Below are 19,960 nucleotides of genomic sequence, written 5' to 3'. Positions count from 1 at the left end.
TACACATCTGGAACCAACTTGCCTTTGTTCTGGAACTAGGACTGTCTACTTAACTTAAAACTCAATTTGCTTTTGCCACACCTTCTCCTGTCCCCCCTTTCCCCGCCTCTCCTCCCTTTTTTCTTTTTTTCCCCTCACTCCTTTCCTGCCAAAAGAAATAAATAAAAAGTTTTAAAAGAGGTGACGACATCTTTTCTGCGACAGCACTGGAAATTTAACACAACTACCAGCTCATGTTTTCTATGGGAGAAAGGGGTTTCAAATATTGTGAGTGAAATTAGTGCTCCCATTATGGTGTTTCAGTACCCAAGTAAGGTGAATTTTTATATATATGAAGGAGAGAGAATTTTATATATGTGCCTTTTACAGCCTTTTTTCCTGGTATCTAATACATGATTTTTAAAACGTATATGCAAGTCCCATCTTTTGCTATGTTTGTAAACCATTATGGTTAAAATGAGAGAGATGTTTTTGAAAGATTTGCTGGTTATAAAAGATGTAATTTGCTACCTTTGGAATTTATTAGTGTGATAAACCCTTGAAATTGATAGGGAGATTCCAGGTATATAAGTAGATATTCTGACTTTGCATTAACAATATAAGGCTGCATTAGTATTAATCAGAAGAGAAAATTTAATTTGCTTGATTTCACTTTTTTCCTTCTAGTATGCAGGGACAGTTGTCTGCCACTTTTTCCATGTATATATCTTAACTATCCCGAATATGACAGTAATATTCCAATACTACTTTTTCAAGTTCTTTATTACTTCAGCTTTCTATGTGAGATATTAAAAGGATTCAGTTTCCTTTGGGGCAAAATTGAAGCAGTTATGAATCAGCCTCTGGACTGATACGTGCTAATGTTAATTCATTCAGTGTACTTAACATGTACTTGAATTGTACCTCATATTCAGACTTGCAGAATTAGATGGGATTGACGGTATCTTGTGGTATGTGGATTCATGGAGGATCATTATCACCTTTAGAACAATTAGATTTCGTAAAGCTTATGCATTGCAATGGATGCTCACCTAGATAAATTTAACAAATGTAACTTGTCTCAAATTAGTGCTTAGATGTAATAATTTTGGGAAACCTTTTCTGTAGCCTGTGCTGGCTCATCTTCTTCATGGTTACAATGCACACTAACTTACTACTGTGACATTCTGTGCATGCTTCCTTGAAGTAAGGTGGCTAACCTAACTGATACTGACTTTCTATCTTTGTGCTGCTATCTTATGGTTTCAATTGTGTGCACGTCTGTTATATGTGGATTTAAAATAGCTGCTCAATAGCAAAGTTCTGAATGTTTTGTTTATTTGAGAAAAGTAGCCTACTAAACAGCAACTGGAAAAAAACACAGGTATTTTTGTTGATTATCTTCAGCTTTCACTTTTTTTTTTTTTGCTCTGAAACAGGTAGTAATGCTTGTTTTAGCATGGAAGTTGGATGCACAAAACATGGGCTACTTTACATTACAGGAATGGTTAAAAGGAATGACATCACTACAGTAAGTACTTTGAAAAAAGACTTAAGATTTTTTTCTTTAAGGCTGTTGTAAAAAAAAAAAAAAAGCAATTTGATATTTTAAATCATAACTTAAAATAGAGTGCTGTTCTGTAGAGCAGAAGCAATATTTTTTTGTCGCTGCTTCTGGTGATATGGTTCATTCAAAGACAACTTGAAACCTGGATGCTCCTTGTTGAATACTTTCATAATGTCTGCAGCCTCAAGAAAAGGGAAGTATAATGATGTGCATTGTTTCTGTCTGCAAGAACATCCGTCTTTGTCACTGGGTAGGACCTATTTATTTCTTAACTTCAGTGTCATTGCACGAGTGCTAGATATTGGTATGTTGTTAAAGCATATTCAGTTTAAAATGTTAAACATTGCAAGCATTTTTTTTGTGACTGCATTTTCATGTTCTCTCTATGAGAGATTCTCCTGTTGAGATCTTATCTTGATGGCATAATTAATATAGAAGGAGTTGAATAAACACGTTTCATAGCGTTGAAAGAAGAGTATTTTGGCTTATCTTTACAGAGCAGGATCACCAAAATTTTAGGAAGTTCTATAACTTTGCTGAGCCTATAGAAGTATTGTTTTCCCTTCTGCAGTTTGTTGGTTGTTTTCCTTTTGTGGACAAATCTGTGGTTTAATCTCACAGGGAGTGTGTTTTCTGCAGCTACAAACAATTTGTTATTACAGTACAAGCATAAGACTTTACTATTTTGTCTACATGTGTTTTGTTCTATGGGTTAAATCAAGGCCTCTTATACAGGCAAACTTATGCCTTCGTACTTAATGCAGTGATAGGGATACATTTTAGAGATTCTTTTTCACCAGACATCTGTGTAAGAATGTTGACTATGAATTCACTCTTTGCTTTTCTTTCAGATGTGATACTACAGAAAAATTGAGAAATTCTCTGGATTGCTTGAGATCATTATTAAATGAGCCTACCAATTTTAAACTTATTTATAGATATGCATTTGACTTTGCACGGGTGAGTACTGCAGAATGTTAACATAAAAACTAAACTTTACTGTGATGGGTGATGCTTGAGCGTAAATATGTTTCTCTTAACCTATCGCTCGAGATTCTTTCTAACAAATGTTTGTGTTACAATCACATTTTTTTCTTACTGTTTGAGTTTTTTGAGCGTGAACATATTTAAAGCAGGAATGCATTTCAGCCTCTTCTGTGATTGGTAACAATAATAAACACGATAAGAGGTGGTTATAATATAAATATTGATTTTTAAAAGTCTTGTAAGATCATCAATTATGTCTTAACATTTATGAAACAATATAAAGAAATGTCCTGATATCAATGGCGGGAAGAGTAAAAGCAAGAAAAATGTGTGGGCTGTGATAAGTGTTCATTGAGTGAAGGAGAAGTAGAAATAGAAGAAAAAAGGGAAAAAAAGCAAGTGTTGCAAAGACAGTTGCTCACCATCTTTCAGGGGTAGACCTAGACAGATGACTAATTTCCATAAATCTGCTATCTCCCTTTTGTTGCTGAGCATGATGCTGTATGGCATGGAGTATCTCTTTGATTTGTCTGCCTGATTGCATCTGCCCTCCCTCCTGTGCATCCTCTGTCTATTCATCTAGTGGGCAGAGAGAAAAACATCAAAGGATTTGATGCTGTGCAAACACAGTCTGGCAGTGGCTAAAACATTGATGTATTATCAGCTTTATTTTGGTTGAAGACTTAGAACACCTCAGCAGACAAGTTGCTCTCCATCCCAGTGAGAACCAAGTACATTGTGTGAAGGCTTATTCTGCTAATTTTGCTGAAAATAAAATACGGAGGTTAGAAATACTTAACGTTGCCAAACAAGTTCAAGATACTGGTGAAATATTTTGAGCTGATTTTAAAAAAAAAAGTTTTCCTAGTAGCAAATCTGTGCCAGCTGGTGGCCAATCAAAAATAAGTGACTTGCCATCAAATGAAGCACTTCAGAAGAGGTCAGTGGGTGGCGTATTTTCAAGATCTTTGTACCAAAGTCATGTTATCAAGTTCATTAAAACCTACTTACTAATCAGGTATAATGAATCTGCTAGATACAGATGGTGATGTATTTTCATTAAAAGACAAAGTAACTCACAAGCAACAACAAACAGCAAAAAATTAATTGCTGGCTCCGCAAGCCTGAATGTAACTGCTGCTAATTTGGCACAAAACTGGGATAGTTCTGAGAGAAGTCTCCATTTGCTATATGTCACAGTATTGTGTTACCTGTGCTTGTTTGGTAATTCATTTAGTTTGATTTTAATGTGATCAGTAGAATAACAGAACAAGGATCCTCCTCTGATCACATTCACATAGTCACTGTTAACTGACAGCTGCTTAGTTACCTTCCAGCAGTTCTTGTGGTTGTGAGAAAACCTCAGGAAATACATGCAGTGATGCTACTTGAACACACTTATGGCCATGCAGATGCATACCTGCAAACATGGGTATGGATATTGTTTCGTAGGAAGCTAGGAAGTCACAAACAGGAATACATGCCTCATCAGTGAGACTTTCTCAGATAACTGTCATTGCTATGGAAAGCATCTTCTGCAGCAAGCCAGTAGTTGTAAAGAAGGAAGCTTTAGTAGAAGGTTGGTTTTTTTATTAAATAATAATAATAATATTGATGTAAATAAATGTTTTTTATGTTTTTTTCCATTTCCAGGAAAAGGACCAGCGCAGCCTAGACATAAATACTGCCAAGTGCATGTTGGGCCTTCTTTTAGGAAAAACATGGTCTCTTTTTCCAGTATTTCATCAGTTTCTAGAGGTGAGGGTGTTGAAATAGACTTTGTCTTGTCTGACACTGTTTTACTTAGATATAGATTGAATAGATTTTTTTTTCTGAATTAAGTTATACTAACACCCCCCAAAATGGCATTTGCAACTGGTTATCATTCCAGTCTTCATGTTCTTCAAATCCCTATGCTGTTGATCTCTATTTGATATAAGACAGAGTCTTTGATTTACTTCTTGACTTCTGTTCTTATTGATGCCTATTTGTTCACTAAAAGATGGCTTAAAGTAAAACATAAATTATTCAGTACTAGTTTGATTGTTTAGTGGCTTCTTTGATCCTATTTGGTTTTAGATGAGATGCAAATAATGATAATTCATTCCAAGGCTTAAATTTCCTGCATGAGAACCTGAATTTGGAGGAGTTGAAGATATGTTTCAGTAACTTCTGTTTCTTGCCTCAAGCAGCAATCAAAATACAAAGTTATCAATAAGGACCAATGGTGTAACGTTCTTGAATTCAGCAGAACAATCAACCTTGACCTCAGTAATTATGATGAAGATGGAGCCTGTAAGTACTGCCATATGTTGGTGTTCTAAAATAATTTATTTCCCTGAGCTTAATCATTTGGTGCTCTTTTATGAAATTTTGTAAAATACAGTTATTTGATCTCTCTACAGGGCCAGTATTGTTGGATGAGTTTGTGGAATGGTATAAAGGAAAACAAATGACGTAGGAGTTCAACTATGCACAGCCACTCAAGAGTCACTGTTACCACAGTTATGTCAACCATTAGCCATAAACTGCTATTTGTATCAAAGTGCATGCTGCTTTTCTTGCACTGCGTCCCTTTTGCAGGGAACTTTTGGTGTTTGCCATTTAACAAGCTAGCTATGCTTGCTGTGTAGCATTGTTCTCTTTGAAGGCTGCTTTGCATTTTGTATTTACACTACAAATTGGTGAACTTGCCAGCGTCTTCACTGTGATTATGTGTATATTGCTGTCGAAATTTTGTATATGTGTATAAAAAGAAAAGCTTCAACTAGGAATTATTTCTGCAGAAATGTATTGTTAAAATAATTTTGTGGCATATTTCTAGTCATCACTTACATGTTAGTTGAAACTTTAGTTCTTTTGCTTTTCTTTTGGTCTCAAATGTGGCATTTCAGAAAATGAACAGACTGCCTGGAAATAGTTACGGTGAAGAACTATTGTCAATTTTCATGTTACTATTTGAGATGCCAATTTCTGAGGGGAGAAGACATGCAGTGACTTTCTTAATGGGAATTCGCCAAACTTGACCTATGGCTTAATAGGAGTGAAGCATTGATGTCTTAAAAACAACCACAAAAATCATATATAAATATTAAAATGCTGTAGTAGTTGTACATGCCACAGTTTATTTCCATTTGAAGGAAAAGTACTGACTTTTTCATGTTAAAACTGCAGTAGTCGTTACAGGTACAACTGAACAAATTAAAGTACCTTTTAAAAAATGAGTTTTAGACTTTTGTAAATTGCCTTTGGCATAGTCCTTTTAATTTCTGTTGTACCGAGTGTGTTCGGATTTTGTTGCAATATAGTGAAACTTAAAGTTCTCGCTAAAAATAGTGGTCTGGGGAATAAAATCTGCTCACCTCTAGCGCGTAGGTCATAGAGGTTTCTCTTTTCTGATTTGTGATGTTGGTCTTTCACATGGTCTCTAACTTTGTTTCTGAGTAATTAAACGTGTTGTCAAAATGTTGCTTTTTCTTTCATGCTGGGGATTGGAATTCCCTAGCAGGATGCCTGTTGCAGGCAATGGGCATGTTAAACACCAGTATTAAATGACTACTTTTTATTAGGGACCACTTCCTACTTCACTAATTTCTTTATCTGTGTAGGACAGTTCTAGTAATTACTTTGGGAAAAGTGAGTGAGTGAATGGGGTGATGCTCAGTTTCTGTATTTTTGTTGCCTTGTCTTTGCCTTACTCTTCTTTATTAAAAAAACAAAACAACAACCAAACCATTAGCATTGACTTTTATAAATAGGTTCTCAAAGGATCCGGTGCTATTAAACCTTGTTTCCTAAGGATTTAATAAAATGTTCCGTATTAATTTGTGGAACGTTTAACAAAAAAGGGCCAGTGGATACTGCAAAACAAAGAATAGCATTACTTTTCTGTAGGAACGTTCGATGAGGTATTGGCAGTTCAGATGTTTTTCAGAATGCAATCCAGGGTTTGGGGGAGGGAGGATGTGTTTTTAGGTTGAATGTGAATTTTTCAGCTGTCCTATTCTGATATCACTGAAGTCGGGAACAACTGTTGCTAACTTGGCTACTCTCAGTATTAGTTCTGCAGAATCGTGTTGGTTTACTGCCCTGGTCTGGCAGGTTGTACCTGTTGGTATGGGTAGTCTAATTGTGTTCAAATCTGTGTTTTGTTGGTGGTTTTTGTTTGTCAGACTAAGCTGCCAAAGACAAAAATTGTTCGTATGTGTTTGTGTGTATTTGTATGTACGTAAGTATACAATATGTATTCACATACAAAGCCCAGAATTTCATGAAGCTAAGAAGAAAGTACTACCATTTCCCATGAAAGAATCACCTTTGGATTTCCATGACACTAAATAAATAAATAGCATCCTTTACAGTTAGTAGTGGTAAAACATACGTAGTCATTGCTTTTTCTTTATTAATGTAATCTTAATTCCATGTTTGATGCCAGTTTTGCACAAGACATTAATTCAGTGAAGTGTGGTATTTAATGTTTACAATAAGTCTCTTACACACACTTTAATAAGACTTCTGATGTAAATGTGTATATTGCCAGAGTATAACTATAAGTAAATATCAGTGGAACTGCTGATTTAGTTCTTAGAGAATGACATTGGAAGCAATATGATTTGTAACATCAGGCTACGTTGCGTTTGCTAAAATCTTAAGTGAAATAGTGTAATTTTCTTAAGTGTTAGGCTAGTTACTCACTCTAGAAGTTAGCACAAATTAGCACGAATGCTGCTAAAATACAAGGTTTGCATTGAAAGTTTTGTATGTCACAAAAATGTGGCTTCCAGTAATGGAAGCAAGAGCCAAAGACACTTTTAATCTATTCCTGTTACAGGTGTCATTTTCATGTAACGGGGTCAGCAGAAATCTGTTCAGCTTACCTGGGTGCTTTCTTTCAGGGTTTCTGTAATGTATGGCAGGATACAAAGTTTGAAGGCAAAGAAAAGAGAGAAAAAGAAACCTCAAAGTACTCACGCTGTATGAGTAAACTTTTCGTTTTCCTCTTTGGATAAAAGTAATTTGGAGTGATGGAAAGGAAGAATGTGTTTGGGAAGTGATTAGATACTGACCATTGTATCTGCCACTCGCAACCAAGATGAATCTGTGTTCTTTGACAGGTTTATAATGAGCATAAAAGATAAACCACAAATGTAACTGTACTAAAATGTACAGGGATGGACAGAAGTGGTCTGAGGGGGAAAAAAAAGCAACCCATCATGGCTTAATGACCATCCCTGTTATCCATCCTTCTGTTTTTGCTGCATTTTCTGACCCACAAAGAACCTTAACGCTGCAAGGTCTAGTATTCTGAAGGAATTCCCTCTCATTTTTAAATAATTGTAGAAACTTAACTAAGTTCATTGAAACTTAACTAAGCCACTCAAATTACTTTTAGTACAAGTCTGATGTTTGCTTTTTAGTTTGTTTTATTGTCATACTGTTGATGTACTTCCCCATATCCTTTTTCCCCCCCATCCCCACGCACACTTGAGCAGTAGTATACAGAATGTCCTAATTTCTTGAATATTGGGAGGTCTTTCTGGCAGATGTGTTCATGGGTCTTGTGCTTATCCTTTTGGTGTAATGTAACTGCACTTGTAGCAGAAACATGATGATTTATTTGCAGTTCATGCCTGGTACTTAGAAGATGTAAAATGGAGAGATAGTTAATTAAAGGAAACCAGATAAGTATGAGGCAGCAGTTGATAGTTCACAAACATTTTAGTGCTCTTTACCGTCCAAATAGCTGTATAGAGTATTAGTAACAAATATTCCTCAAATTAAATATACACTAATTTAATTATACAGCAAAAATACTGTAAATTAAATACTAATTTTAATTCTTATTAATTTTTATGTTGTTTGTTTTCACAAAGTGCAAGTAAAGGAGGATGGAATTTCTTGGAATGCTTTATATATTTGTGCTTGCAGTTAAAACTTGTTTATTTTAGCTTAAAGACAGTCTTAAATATTTAAGTCACCTATATGTGGCCTTTTCTGACATATGTAGAGGATTGAAAGCATGTCTCATTTTATCACGATTAAATACATTTTATTTTAACACAAATAATATTTGCACAATCAAAATCAATTTTATCTCATTGCTAATTAGTTAATATCCCTAAATTACATTTTCTTGAGGGAAAGGAGTGGAATTCAGTTATGTAAGAGTTTCCCCAGATTTCTGTTGACCCTTAGCTACAAGTCTTAACAGGTTGTTAAATGCTCTTGAAATTCATATAGACAGCTTTAAAAGTTACCATCCCTGCTTCTAATTGTAAGTACTAAGATACCTCTTTAAAAGCCTTATATTTTACCCATTCTTATTGCTGTGTAAGTGTATAGAACCCGTTCACCAGCTGAATAGGTCACTGTCTGTAACTGAGACCAATATGTGTTTTATTTTTTTTCCCCTCTCTATGTACGTGCGTGTGTATGTATGTGTGTTGTCACCAAGTAGTTCCTAATGAAGCTGCTGTTGGAACAGCGGTTAACCTGTAACTGTGAATGCTTTGTGTCGTAGTTATTTGGGTATTACATGCATAAGGTGTGCTAAACTCCTGTGACTTACAAACTGGTGGAAATGCTGTTATACCACCTTCCATGAGTTCATCTGGTTAATTTTTAGGTCTTTTGCTGGCGTTGATGTAAAATGGAATCCCACAAATAAAGAGTATTTGTGTTGGTTTCAGAAACTGACTTAAGATTTTTCTGTGGTTCATGCTTCAGAAATTCTCTAATGTGAATATTGTTCTCCTCCACTGACAACCTTTATCATCTAGCAGAGAACTTCCTTGGGTTCCAAAATCCTGTTGAAGGTGAGTATATATGATCTTGTGATTCTTATTTACAAAGTTACAGCAAACTAATACTTAAAATGTTTGGAAACAGGTATGTTTCAAATGGGGTGAGTGGATGTAAAACAGTGATGTTATACATTTATTTATTTTAACAGGAAGTGTTGCTGCTGAATTTGTCTTTTTTATAAGACAGGTTCTTAAAGAAGCATCTTTGTTACCTACTTACCTTGACATAGGTTTTTGATGCTGTCTTCCTCTTAGATCCTGTTAGAGAAGCTGATGAAATACTGTCTGGATGAGCAGATGATGTTGTGGGTTGGAAACTGGCTGAAAGCTGCACTAGGAGGATTGTGATCAGAGGCACAAAGTCCATTTAGAGGCCTGTAACTAGCACTGTGCCTCAGGTTCGGGCTGTGCTTCGGTCCTGTTGAGCACATTCTCATTAATGACCTGAATGATGCTGAATTTATGACCCCCCTGATAATGGGGGGGGGGGGGGGGGGGGGGGGCAGCAGGATGAACCATGTCAGCAATGTGGTTTTGTGGTAGAGAAGATTAGTCTTTGGGCTGCATCAGGGGGAGTGTCCTCATCAGGTTGAGGAAGGTGATCCTTCCCTTTCATTCAGCACTGGTGAGGCCTTACCTGGAATGCTGTGACCAGGTTTGGACTCCTCAGTACTAGAGAGATGTGGATTTCCTGGACAGAGTCCAGTGGAGGGCCATAAAGCTGATGAAGGTAGAGGAGTGCCTCTCATACGTGGGAGAGAAAGGAGAAGGTTCAGTGTGTGTGGAATCCCATCAGTGTGTACAGATATGTGAGGAGAGGATGCAAAGAAGGAGCTGGGCTCTTCTGAGTGGTGTCTCGCTAGGTCAAGAGGCTATGGACAAAATCTGGAACACAGGACATTCTCTCTAAACATCAGGATGCGTTTCTGTGATGTGAAGGTGATGGACCACTGGAAGAGACTGTCCAGGGAGGCTGTGGAATCTTCTCTTTGGAGATCTTAAAAAGCCTCCTGGACATGGGCCTGGGCACTCTGCTCTGCTTGAGTAGAGACTGGACCAGATGGCCTCCAGAAGTCACTTCCAACCTCATCTGTGATGTGAAACATATGCTAAAGAAAATTCCAGGTGTTATTCAAATGTAACACTGGGTGAGAAGACCAGTCTATTAATAGACTACACTCTGAAGGTTTTTGACAATATTTTTTAATGTCAATATCTTTGTCTTTAAATAATATTCTCATGTGGATATTATACTAGGGAAGCTGTTTTTCAGTAAGTTCAAGTTGATGATCAGAGCTGGAATTGCCTTCAGCACTTGTAAGAATGTTGCTTGCTCCTTTTATTTATTATGAAGTGAGTCACAGTCTTCTGTACTAGGAGAATTTCCATATTGCTGCCCAAATAGTTTCTGATATTAATTATATGTAGATTAAATATGAATGTGTTTGTATTCAAGGCTTGTTTTCTAGCCCAGTAATTAATGTTCTCTAGAAAGGCTGAGATGTCTTGTGCCTTTGGCAGACAACTTGTTAACTATCGCCATATAGTAAAAAAGTAATTAAAAATCCAAGTTTTATTTCATTCTCACCACCTACCCATAAGGCTTTTTTTTTTTTCCTGCACTCATTGACTCTGAGGAATACAGTGTCTTTTTGACCCTTTAGCTGAGAGGTCTAAGTAAGGCCCAGACCATTACCAACATACTGTCAGACCTTCCTTCTTTTTTGGAGAAGTCGTACTGTGTGTGCTCAGACTGTGGGGGTTTTGTTTGTTTTTTATCTGAAGTTACTGAAGCTATAGAAGTTTCAACATCTCTAGAGCATTTGAGTTGCACCTTTCAGCAGGTATGACTTCTGTGGAGGAAAAAATAATAGGTGTTCCAGAATATGCTCAGTGATTAAATGAATGATGTTTTCAGTGTAAGCAGATGTAGTTGATTGAAAACAGCTGAATTGCAAAGAAAAGTGAACAACAGTAGAATCTCAAAGGGATTCAGGGAGCAGGAGGTTTGTAGCTTTGGGTACAGAAGGGCCTGGAGAAATAGGGTGAGTAGAGAAGGCGTAAAATATGAAGAGTGTTGGTGGGAAGCCACAGAAAATATAAAAGGTTTTGCATTTTCTCCAAGAGCAGTTGCTAATGATGTGAGGAAGTATTAAAAAGGAGGAGAAGCTGAGTGTTTTAACAGTAGCAAAGCAAGGGTGCAAGTTTAGGCGTAAATCTGAGGGTAAGTTTCAGACAGAACATCAACAACATTGTGACAGTAGAAGGAAATAATTTGGCACAGGTTAAAAATTCCTTGGTGAAGGAGCAAGTGTATTTTAGAAACACTTCTTTACAGAAAGGGTAGTTAAGCACTGGAATAGGCTCCCCAGGGAGGTGGTTGAGTCACCGTCACTGGATGTGTTTAAGAGCCATTTGGATGTGGTTCTCAGGGATATGATTTAGCAGAGGGTTGGTAGAGTTAGGATACAATGGTTAGGCTGTGGTTGGACTTGATGATCTTCGAGGTCTTTTCCAACCTTCGTAATTCTAATTCTATTTTCTTTGTGGATCTGATGAGAACAAGCAAGTAGTCTTCTGAAGCTTTATTGCACGAAAGGAGTCTTAGAACACTTGCTGTTCCTCGGAAGTAATGTACTGTATGTGATGGTACTGCAGCATTCTGATGGTTGGAGAAGATGAGAAACAATTTTGCCAATGTATATTTTGAAAGCTTGTTGAACTGTAGTAGCAGCGAATGAACAAATGCCATGAAATTGGCTCACTTACGTGGTTGGCTGTCTTTCTTTGTGTGTCAGCAGCTGGTACAACCCAGCGTCAGTCAGTGCATAACATAAGAAGCAAGTCTACATTGCCTTAATGTATTTCTTTTTTAAAGTGGTGGTGGCCACTGTTACCTTCTGTGACCTGTCAGTAGTTTGCTTTACCCAAGCTGTTACCCACATGGGGGTTTTTTGCTGTCAGTTTGAAGTGCGTTCTCTTTATGGAGAGCATAATAATTAATTGAACATTCATTTGCAGTAGTTACTTTTTTTTTTTTTTTTTTTTTTGCTAACAGTTATTAATAAAACTTGATGAAAAAGTGAGGGGGAAAAATTTGCTTGTAGCTCTCTCATTGCTTCTGTGTATTTTTGGGTTCTGACAACTAGCATCCATTTATTTTTATTTATTGGCATGCTCTCATTTGGAGAGTCCTTATGTTATGTCAGCTTTACCCCTCTACCTAAATGTACCGATTCTGTGTTTTGCAATGAATTCAAATCCCAGAGACTTCTAGGAATACAGCATTTGAATACTGCTTAGATGTAATGTTGGGGAAATTCAGAGACTTGTAGCCCAAAAATCTGGTTCACAAAAGCAGAAGGCAGTAATATATTCTATTATATAGGGTGATTCCTGCAGCAAACATGCAGTAATAGTAATGATGTAATAATAATTTCAGTGTTACATTTATTTTTGACAAATAAACCAGTGTGTGTTAGAAAATGTAAAGGAAACTCATATCTCAGTACCAACAGTAAGCAAGTATATTACTAGACCTCAGCAAAAGGTTTATTAGCAAACATAACTACTGAGTTTACTCATTCAGGTATCCTAGAGTTGCAGGTACATGTCTGTGGTATCTGACTTGTATGTACACAAATATCTGTATCAGCCTGAGTTTTTTTTCTGAATTAGGTTAATCCACACTTTACACATCACACAGGTCAGGTCTGGTTCCATAACCTGCATTTCTGAAGTTAAAGGCAGATAGCTGTACTGAGCAAAAATGAGCAGAAAACCCCCCAACTTCATTCTGAGATGCAGCCACTTTGCACCTGTAGGAGGTCAGCAATGCACTGCTGTGTCTCAATCATCAGAGTCTGCTCTCCTACTTTGCAAAATATTTGCAAATCCATCAAATGCTCTTTTCTTCTTAATGAAAAGCTGGCTCTGTCCTAAACTGGTCTGAGGCCTTTGACAGCGTCTTTCACTGGAATCTGGGAGGCTGGAAGCTGTTGTAGAGCTGTTCTCTGATGCTGTCCAAGATGTGTCTCCCTCCAGCTCACTGGGATCAGTTGTTGGGAAGGTTTTGTTTCCTGCTGTCTTCTGTGGGAACAGACCTGAGCTGCGCTGTGTGCTGGGTGGGACTGGTGAGGAGTACACGTTCTCTTCACTTGGATCCAACTGGAAATAACTTTCTGTGTTGAAGACTGACTGTGTTTTCCCAGGAGATTCAAGGTGCAATTTTGTTATAATGCTGCACGATGGCATTTCGTCAGGAGAGCTGCAGTTGCTGCTGCCCTGTGATTCCCTGTATTCATCACATTCTTCACTGAAACCTCTTTCTGTTTTATCTTCATGAGTCCTAGCTGAATTAATGTGCTCAGCCTGTGGTAATGACTCTTTCTCCATAATAACCGTAGAAGGTTTTTCAGTTGCGCTTTCAGGTAGGGATGGATGAAGTGATTTGTTGCGGGCTGTGCTGGCATGCAGGAGAGGTGCTTTAGTAACAGTTGCATTCAAACCAGTGTCAAGAAGAGTACAAACAAAATGATGGTTCTCAGATGTGTTTGTGTTCCATGGCAGAGCAGTGTCCCCTTCCCCATGGTCGCTTTCAGAGGAGCTCTCATCTGTGAGCTGCTCTGTGCGTTCCTCTGGTGCCTGTTCCTTCTGTTCTGTGGGGCTGTGTCTGAGGAGGGACTGTGGTTGAAAGGAAAACTGATGTGGCTGCAGCTCAGCATCTTCAGGAGTATTTTTGGTATCTGTTGTGTATGTAGGAGAATGTTCTAATGAAAGTGATGTATTGCTGAAATCTGTGTTGTGCTTGTAGGGAGAATCAGAAACTGGGTTTTGTGCTGTTGGCTCTTTGCTATAATAGTCAAATGCATCAGGAACTTCAGGGCTTGAACTAATTGAATCTGAACCTGACATTCTTACATGATCGCTGCCTTCGGTGCCATAAGCTGATGCTGCTTCAGGCATGATGGTGTCTGACCCATAATCAGTGGTGGTTCCAAAATATGCAACATGCTTATCTCCACTTTTTCCAATATGCCGAAGTTCTGCAGCAATACTCAGGGATTCCAGCGGCGGTGAGAAATGACCGGTTCCATTTGTGTCAGCTTTCTCTACTGATGCCAGAGGAGCTGGAAAATTGCTGCTAACGTTGGGTTGTTCCAGGTCAAAGTCTTCTAAGGAGCTGCAGTCACTCATCGTGAATGGAGTCCCTTCATCTGAAGAACTGTCACCGAAGAAATCTGCAAAATTACCTCGCTCATTTCTACAATCCCTTTTATGGCTGTGATCGGTATGAGGAGCATCCTCAGGTTTTTGGTGAACGCTTAAGTTCTCAATATTTGCATATCTCTTGGAGCTACTGGGTAAAATATGATCTCCCACATCGCTGTTTGTATTTATGTTGCCATTTAGACCAAATTCTCTATCATAGCTTTGCCTTCCAGGCATAAATCTTGTAGTGCTTATAGGTTCATGGTGTGAAATGTTCCTTTTGTACTCAGGTGTTGCCTCTGACTGCTGCTGACCAGAGCTGTTACCCACCTCACTGTCCCTGGGATCTCGCACACTGGTTTGGGGTTGTACTGTGGGAGGTGGGAAGCCAGCATCTCCTGTATGGGGTAAATCTTTGTCTGCAGGGTCCATGTGAACTGACTGAGAGCCAGTGTAATATCTGCTGGGTATGGGAGGGACTCTGTTCTGCTCTGAGCCTGTGATGTTAGTGTACTCTGGGTCTTCCCACGGTGACAAGCTGTTCCCCATCAATTTCCTCGGTGTTACTTCATCGCTGCTCTCATAATCTGCCCTTGCAGTAAGCTGTCTGGTGTTTATGTATATGGCATCATGGCTATTAGTTTTGGTGTTGGAAGACACTGTATTTTTCCTTATGGTAATCTCATTATTGCTTTGTTTTGGGAACTCCTCAGCTCTTGGAGTGCGTTCGGTGCCACCAATGACTTCTTCGTACAACTGAGCAGTTCCTGTAGGAGAAGCATGCGTGTTTCTTGAAGAATTCTCATAAGAAACAAACACATTATGCTGTGTGTTCAGTGGTTTGCTCGTGGATTGCTCTCTGCTCAGGGTTTCATCTGAAAAAGCGTGGTTAGCGTAGATGTGTTCTGGAGCAGGGGCTTTGTTCTTGCACATGCGCATCCACAAGCGTGTGAGGCAGGGCCTGGCCAGGGCGCCCAGGCAGAAGGCACAGAGGAATGTAATGAACACCGAGAGGCACACAGCCAGCGTCAGGTCCTGCTGCGTTCCTCCTGCTCTAACACCTGGGTTGGTGGCCCGAGTTTTTCTAACCAGAGAAGCTGGAGTCCTTTCTTTCACCTGTACATTGTAGATGAGATACTTCTTCCTTGTTGTGTTCAAAGTACACATGTATAAGCCTTCATCGCTTTTCTCAGCATTGTGTATTACTAAATTATTAATGTTATCCAGTGTCAGATGAGGAAGACTGTTTTCCTCTGAAATTTGGCCTTTAGGTGCCCACCAAGAGACTCTGTTACCTGAAATGAAAGAAAACACTAATTGAAACTTTCTTAAAAGCAGAGTATACTTAGCTGCTGGAGTCAGGTTATTTCTACATTGGTGTACTCTGTGTATTGTATCTGTGATAATTTGTGTGTTATTTTTATGAAATGTATATATAACTGCTGTGTTGTTCCTGTGGTTACTGCTCAGGCTGCAGCAAAGACAGCTGGCAAACCAAGGCAATTTGTGTGCACCCAACAAGCGTTCCAGCCTCTAGCAAGTGTAGGATGTGGCTGGTTTCTGCTCTTTTGGAATGTATTCCAATGTCGTCTGTTGATTTGAGCCCTGATCACGTTTTCTGTGATTTACTTGGAAAGCAGAACAGAAGCGTGGTATTTCTGAGAGACTCTAATCATTTTCATTTGGGGACTCTCAGGTATTTATATAAACTGGGGGGAGATCTCCTTGAGAGCTGCCCTGTGGAGAAGGACTTGGGGGTCCTGGTGAATGAGAAGCTGGACATGAGCCAGCAGTGTGAGCTTGAAGCCTAGAAGGCCAACTATGTTCTGGGCTGTGTTAAAAGAGGAGTCCTTTTCAACCCAGGCCATTCTACGATTCATTTCACTCTGCTGTGACCAAATACCAGAAACTCAGCTGTATCCTTCTCCTTTTTCCTCCAGAAAAGCTACCCCACAGCTGTTAACTGCAATAAGAGAAAAGCCCATTCTGTGCTTTGTTTGCATTCCATAATTAACTTACATATTTGCAACATATTGCATACTAAAATTTGTATATGGTTGGACTTTAGCATCCCTCATTAGTTCAGCACAGGAAAGGAGATGAAAGCATGGGGGTTGGAACTAGATGATTTTTGAGGTCCCTTCCAACCCAAGTTATTCTATGATTCTGTTCTACGATTTCTATGATTCCATTCTATGACTCCACCTTTAGGAAAAATGACTTTCAAATTCTCTGGTGTAATAATCACTAATTAGCATGTTAAATTGTCACTTGGTTACATTTAAAGCAGCACCTTCGGAAACCCACTTTTCAAACCATATTTGTGTGATCATTCTGCACGCAGTAGGAGTTTAGCAGCGCACGGGGCACAGCCCTGTTCCACGTACCCTGTGTGTTACCCACGCCGCAGCGCAGCACTGATGTCTCCCTCGGTGGGACCACGACTGTCCTGAACAAAACGCTGTCACTGCAGTTCAGGTGGAAACTTGAAAGATACAGCAGAGGCTTCTGTGAGCTGGTGGCAGATTTACTGCATGAGGTCATCAGCTTTTTAATCATGGAGGCAGAAAGAAAACGGAGTGAATGTTTGAAAGCATGAAGTCTGCAGTTACATATCCAGGAGCTGTTGAACAAATCCACTTGGAGTTGAAAAATGTTCATATTGATTAATAGGTGGGGTAGAATGGTTGCCAGAGGGTTTTCACGGAGATCCACGACCTATGTGGAAGTAATTAATTCAGAATTAATTTCACAGCATTCTTCAGATTGGAAAAGATCATCACGTTTAAGATCATCACATCTAACTGCCAGCCGGTCATCCCATGCCCACTAACCACATCCTTCAGCGCCACATCCACACACTTACTGAACACCTGCAGGGATGGTGACTCTACCACCTCCCTGGGCAGCCCATTCCAATGCCTCACCACTCTTTCTGAAGAAAGGGAACAATATTTGTGTTTGAGATTTCAAAAATACTGCGCTGAGGTTGTGATTTTAGGACAGGAGTTTGGCAGACTTTCATTGTAGGCTACTTCTGTGTGGCTGGGAATCTGCAGGGCTCTTGCCAGAGGATGCCTGCAGTTGATGCAAGGGGCTGGTGAGTCTTTTTATGACTCTCTGGTCTCCTCAGAAATAGCCTCATTGGCCTCATTTCTTTTGCTGTACAATTCCTTCTCAGCTTGACTGTGCCAAAGTTGATAAAGGCCCGTCATAGCATTTTAGTGTTTTGTGTTTCTCTGAGGAGTGGAAAGGGCTTCCACTCCACGTTAGAGTTCATGTAGAAGTGATGGGGGAAGGAAGTCTGTGTTTAAGCCAGTTATGCACTGGCTTGTGGCATAGTTAGAAGTAATGGCTATTTAAATTGCTTGCTTAAATTTTTGTAATTGTGTACCAATGATCAGACCAATATAATCACTGCTGAACAGCTGATTGAAGAATCTTTAGCAGAGATTAGCACGGAACACTGAAGCTGTAGTAATGCTGCTTTACGACCTGTAGTTTGTTGAGATCCTTGAAGGCGGCGAGATGGATGTTTGCTATCTTGTTGTTCTGCAGGTAGATATGTTTCAGCTGCGAACAGTTGTGGAAATCATTCTGGTCGATCTGCAGTATGTCATTGAATGCCAAGTGGACAGTTTGCAGAGACTGCAGCAGTCCCAGCCCTAGGAAAAGCAGAATGATTTCACATTTCATATTCCTGTTTGCCCAGCTGTTGTCAGGTGGCTGACACTACCACCTCCATGTTCATGCACATACACAGATAGGGAATTATGTGAACTGTAGCCATAGGACATACACCTGACTGAAACTGAAAGTGTGTTGTTGCTTTTTTCCCCGTCTGCCTGTGAATTAAGCACAACAGTGTGTCCTTCAGCAAACCCTTGTCAGGACAGCAGCTGTCCTGCATAAGCAGCTCTATGGAATGCTGAAGGTGTCTTGTTTTCTTACACACTGTGCAGGGAGCCCCTAAAAGCCCCAGTTTAGCAAAGCCTTAAAGAATCATTAATAGGAGGTATCAATTGCTAGATGGCAAATTTGTTCTGAATGAACTAAACATATTTTCCCATCTTTGTTAAATACTGAATTTGGGGCTAGTTTTATTTAGAAGAGCATTAACTTTATTCTAAGGAGTACTATGAAATTGCTTTTTTAATTTTCTTACATATTAATGTTCACAATTGAGTTGTGTAGAGGCTGATGGTTTTCCTTGCCTCTCAGGAAGTAAACTTTAGTTATACTTGACTGGCATTGCAAAGACTGTATAGAACCAAACAAATCCCGAACAAGCCATTTGTAGTTGAACAACCTTCAGTCTGCATTTGCAAACAGGTGAAACCTGGCCACACCTTACACGTAACCAACAGAGATAGTCTCATTCTACATAGAGTAAGATGTACCAAATTTTATCCCAAGCCAATTTAGTCCTCGTGAGGTCCTTAAATAGTTTGAAGTACTCACCTGTTGGAACTGCATGGAGGTTATTCCCTTCGGCTGACAGTACTTTCAAAGCAGGCAGGAAATGGTGGATTTCTCCACACGTTTTAGGTGTAGGTGGGTCCAGTGTGAGGGTGCTGATGGAGTTACCATTGAGGTTTAGAGTTTCCAACATTGGTAAACTTCTAAAAGCAGTTATGGAGACTTCAGACATGAGGTTGTTACTGAGATTCAGATGTTTCAGCATCCAGTCTTCATTTCTCCCAGTGGAGCACAGAAAAGTTTTGATGTTATTGTAACTGAAATCGGCTGTTACCGCTGTTAGTGATATATCTTCTGGAACAGCAGCTAGTCCCATCAAAGAGCAATTCACTACGATCTTTGCATCCCCCCAGCAGTCTGTACGGTGATGTGTATTAAGAAGCTGCTGTGACTTGGTTCCCGCTGATCCAGGATGATTAAAGTAAAGGAGCAGCACAGCTGTGACACTCAGGTGAATTTTATCCATAACGTCTATACGTAAGATGTAAAGTTATGGTAAGTTCAGCATAACACGAAGCAAAACAGAAAGAGGAAATACTTTGACATCAACCCGAAACAAACACCCAACCATTACCAGCGTTCTGTCTGAAACACATAACGTTAGCAGGTTAGATATTTCTCCCCATAAACTGGGGGGTTCCCCCCTCGTTCCCCTCTCCCAAAGACACTCCAAACCTTTTCTTTCTCTTCCAGCCCTTCAGTTGAGAAACACAGCTTCTCAGGAACTTGTGAACTAACCACAGCAGAGACTTTTGAACTGTAACTTGAGGTATCATATACAGTTATCACTGATCAAAGTCCACCGGATACAATCTATGACAAATAGCTATGGAATGATTTTCATACTTACAGTTAACACAATACTAGTTTCACCATCAATACAACAACACGTTTTAATGATAAAAAGAAATACGTACTTACAAATAACTCTAAA

General features: G+C 39.1%; 2 protein-coding genes across 30 annotated transcripts in view; one reads left to right on the top strand and one right to left on the bottom strand.

Annotated features, from left to right (window-relative positions):
- The window catches only part of DCUN1D4 (defective in cullin neddylation 1 domain containing 4), a 33,873-nt gene extending 24,648 nt beyond the window's left edge, over positions 1 to 9,225 (top strand). For all 29 annotated transcript variants that reach the window (XM_085545468.1, XM_015862336.3, XM_085545462.1 and 26 more), the window contains 5 exons: positions 1,419 to 1,510; positions 2,398 to 2,506; positions 4,187 to 4,291; positions 4,726 to 4,828; positions 4,939 to 9,225. In XM_085545468.1, coding sequence (XP_085401594.1) covers positions 1,419 to 1,510; positions 2,398 to 2,506; positions 4,187 to 4,291; positions 4,726 to 4,828; positions 4,939 to 4,994 — 465 coding nt within the window. In that variant the 3' untranslated portion in view covers positions 4,995 to 9,225. The remainder of the gene's footprint in view (positions 1 to 1,418; positions 1,511 to 2,397; positions 2,507 to 4,186; positions 4,292 to 4,725; positions 4,829 to 4,938) is intronic.
- A 3,538-nt stretch (positions 9,226 to 12,763) lies between these two features.
- On the bottom strand, positions 12,764 to 19,492 carry LRRC66 (leucine rich repeat containing 66). Its single transcript, XM_015862305.2, has 4 exons — positions 19,009 to 19,492; positions 18,043 to 18,212; positions 16,935 to 17,265; positions 12,764 to 15,842 (listed from the first exon to the last, which is right to left on the bottom strand). Exons 1-4 carry the CDS (start codon positions 19,490 to 19,492, stop codon positions 13,186 to 13,188), a joined length of 3,642 nt encoding a protein of 1,213 aa, XP_015717791.1. The 3' UTR covers positions 12,764 to 13,185.
- Positions 19,493 to 19,960: the final 468 nt, after the last annotated feature.

The sequence above is a fragment of the Coturnix japonica genome, chromosome 4 (assembly GCF_054131305.1).
Source record: "Coturnix japonica strain WE chromosome 4, WE-NBRP24, whole genome shotgun sequence".
Taxonomy (NCBI): Eukaryota; Metazoa; Chordata; class Aves; order Galliformes; family Phasianidae; genus Coturnix; species Coturnix japonica.
This window is presented reverse-complemented; position numbering and strand designations above follow the sequence as displayed.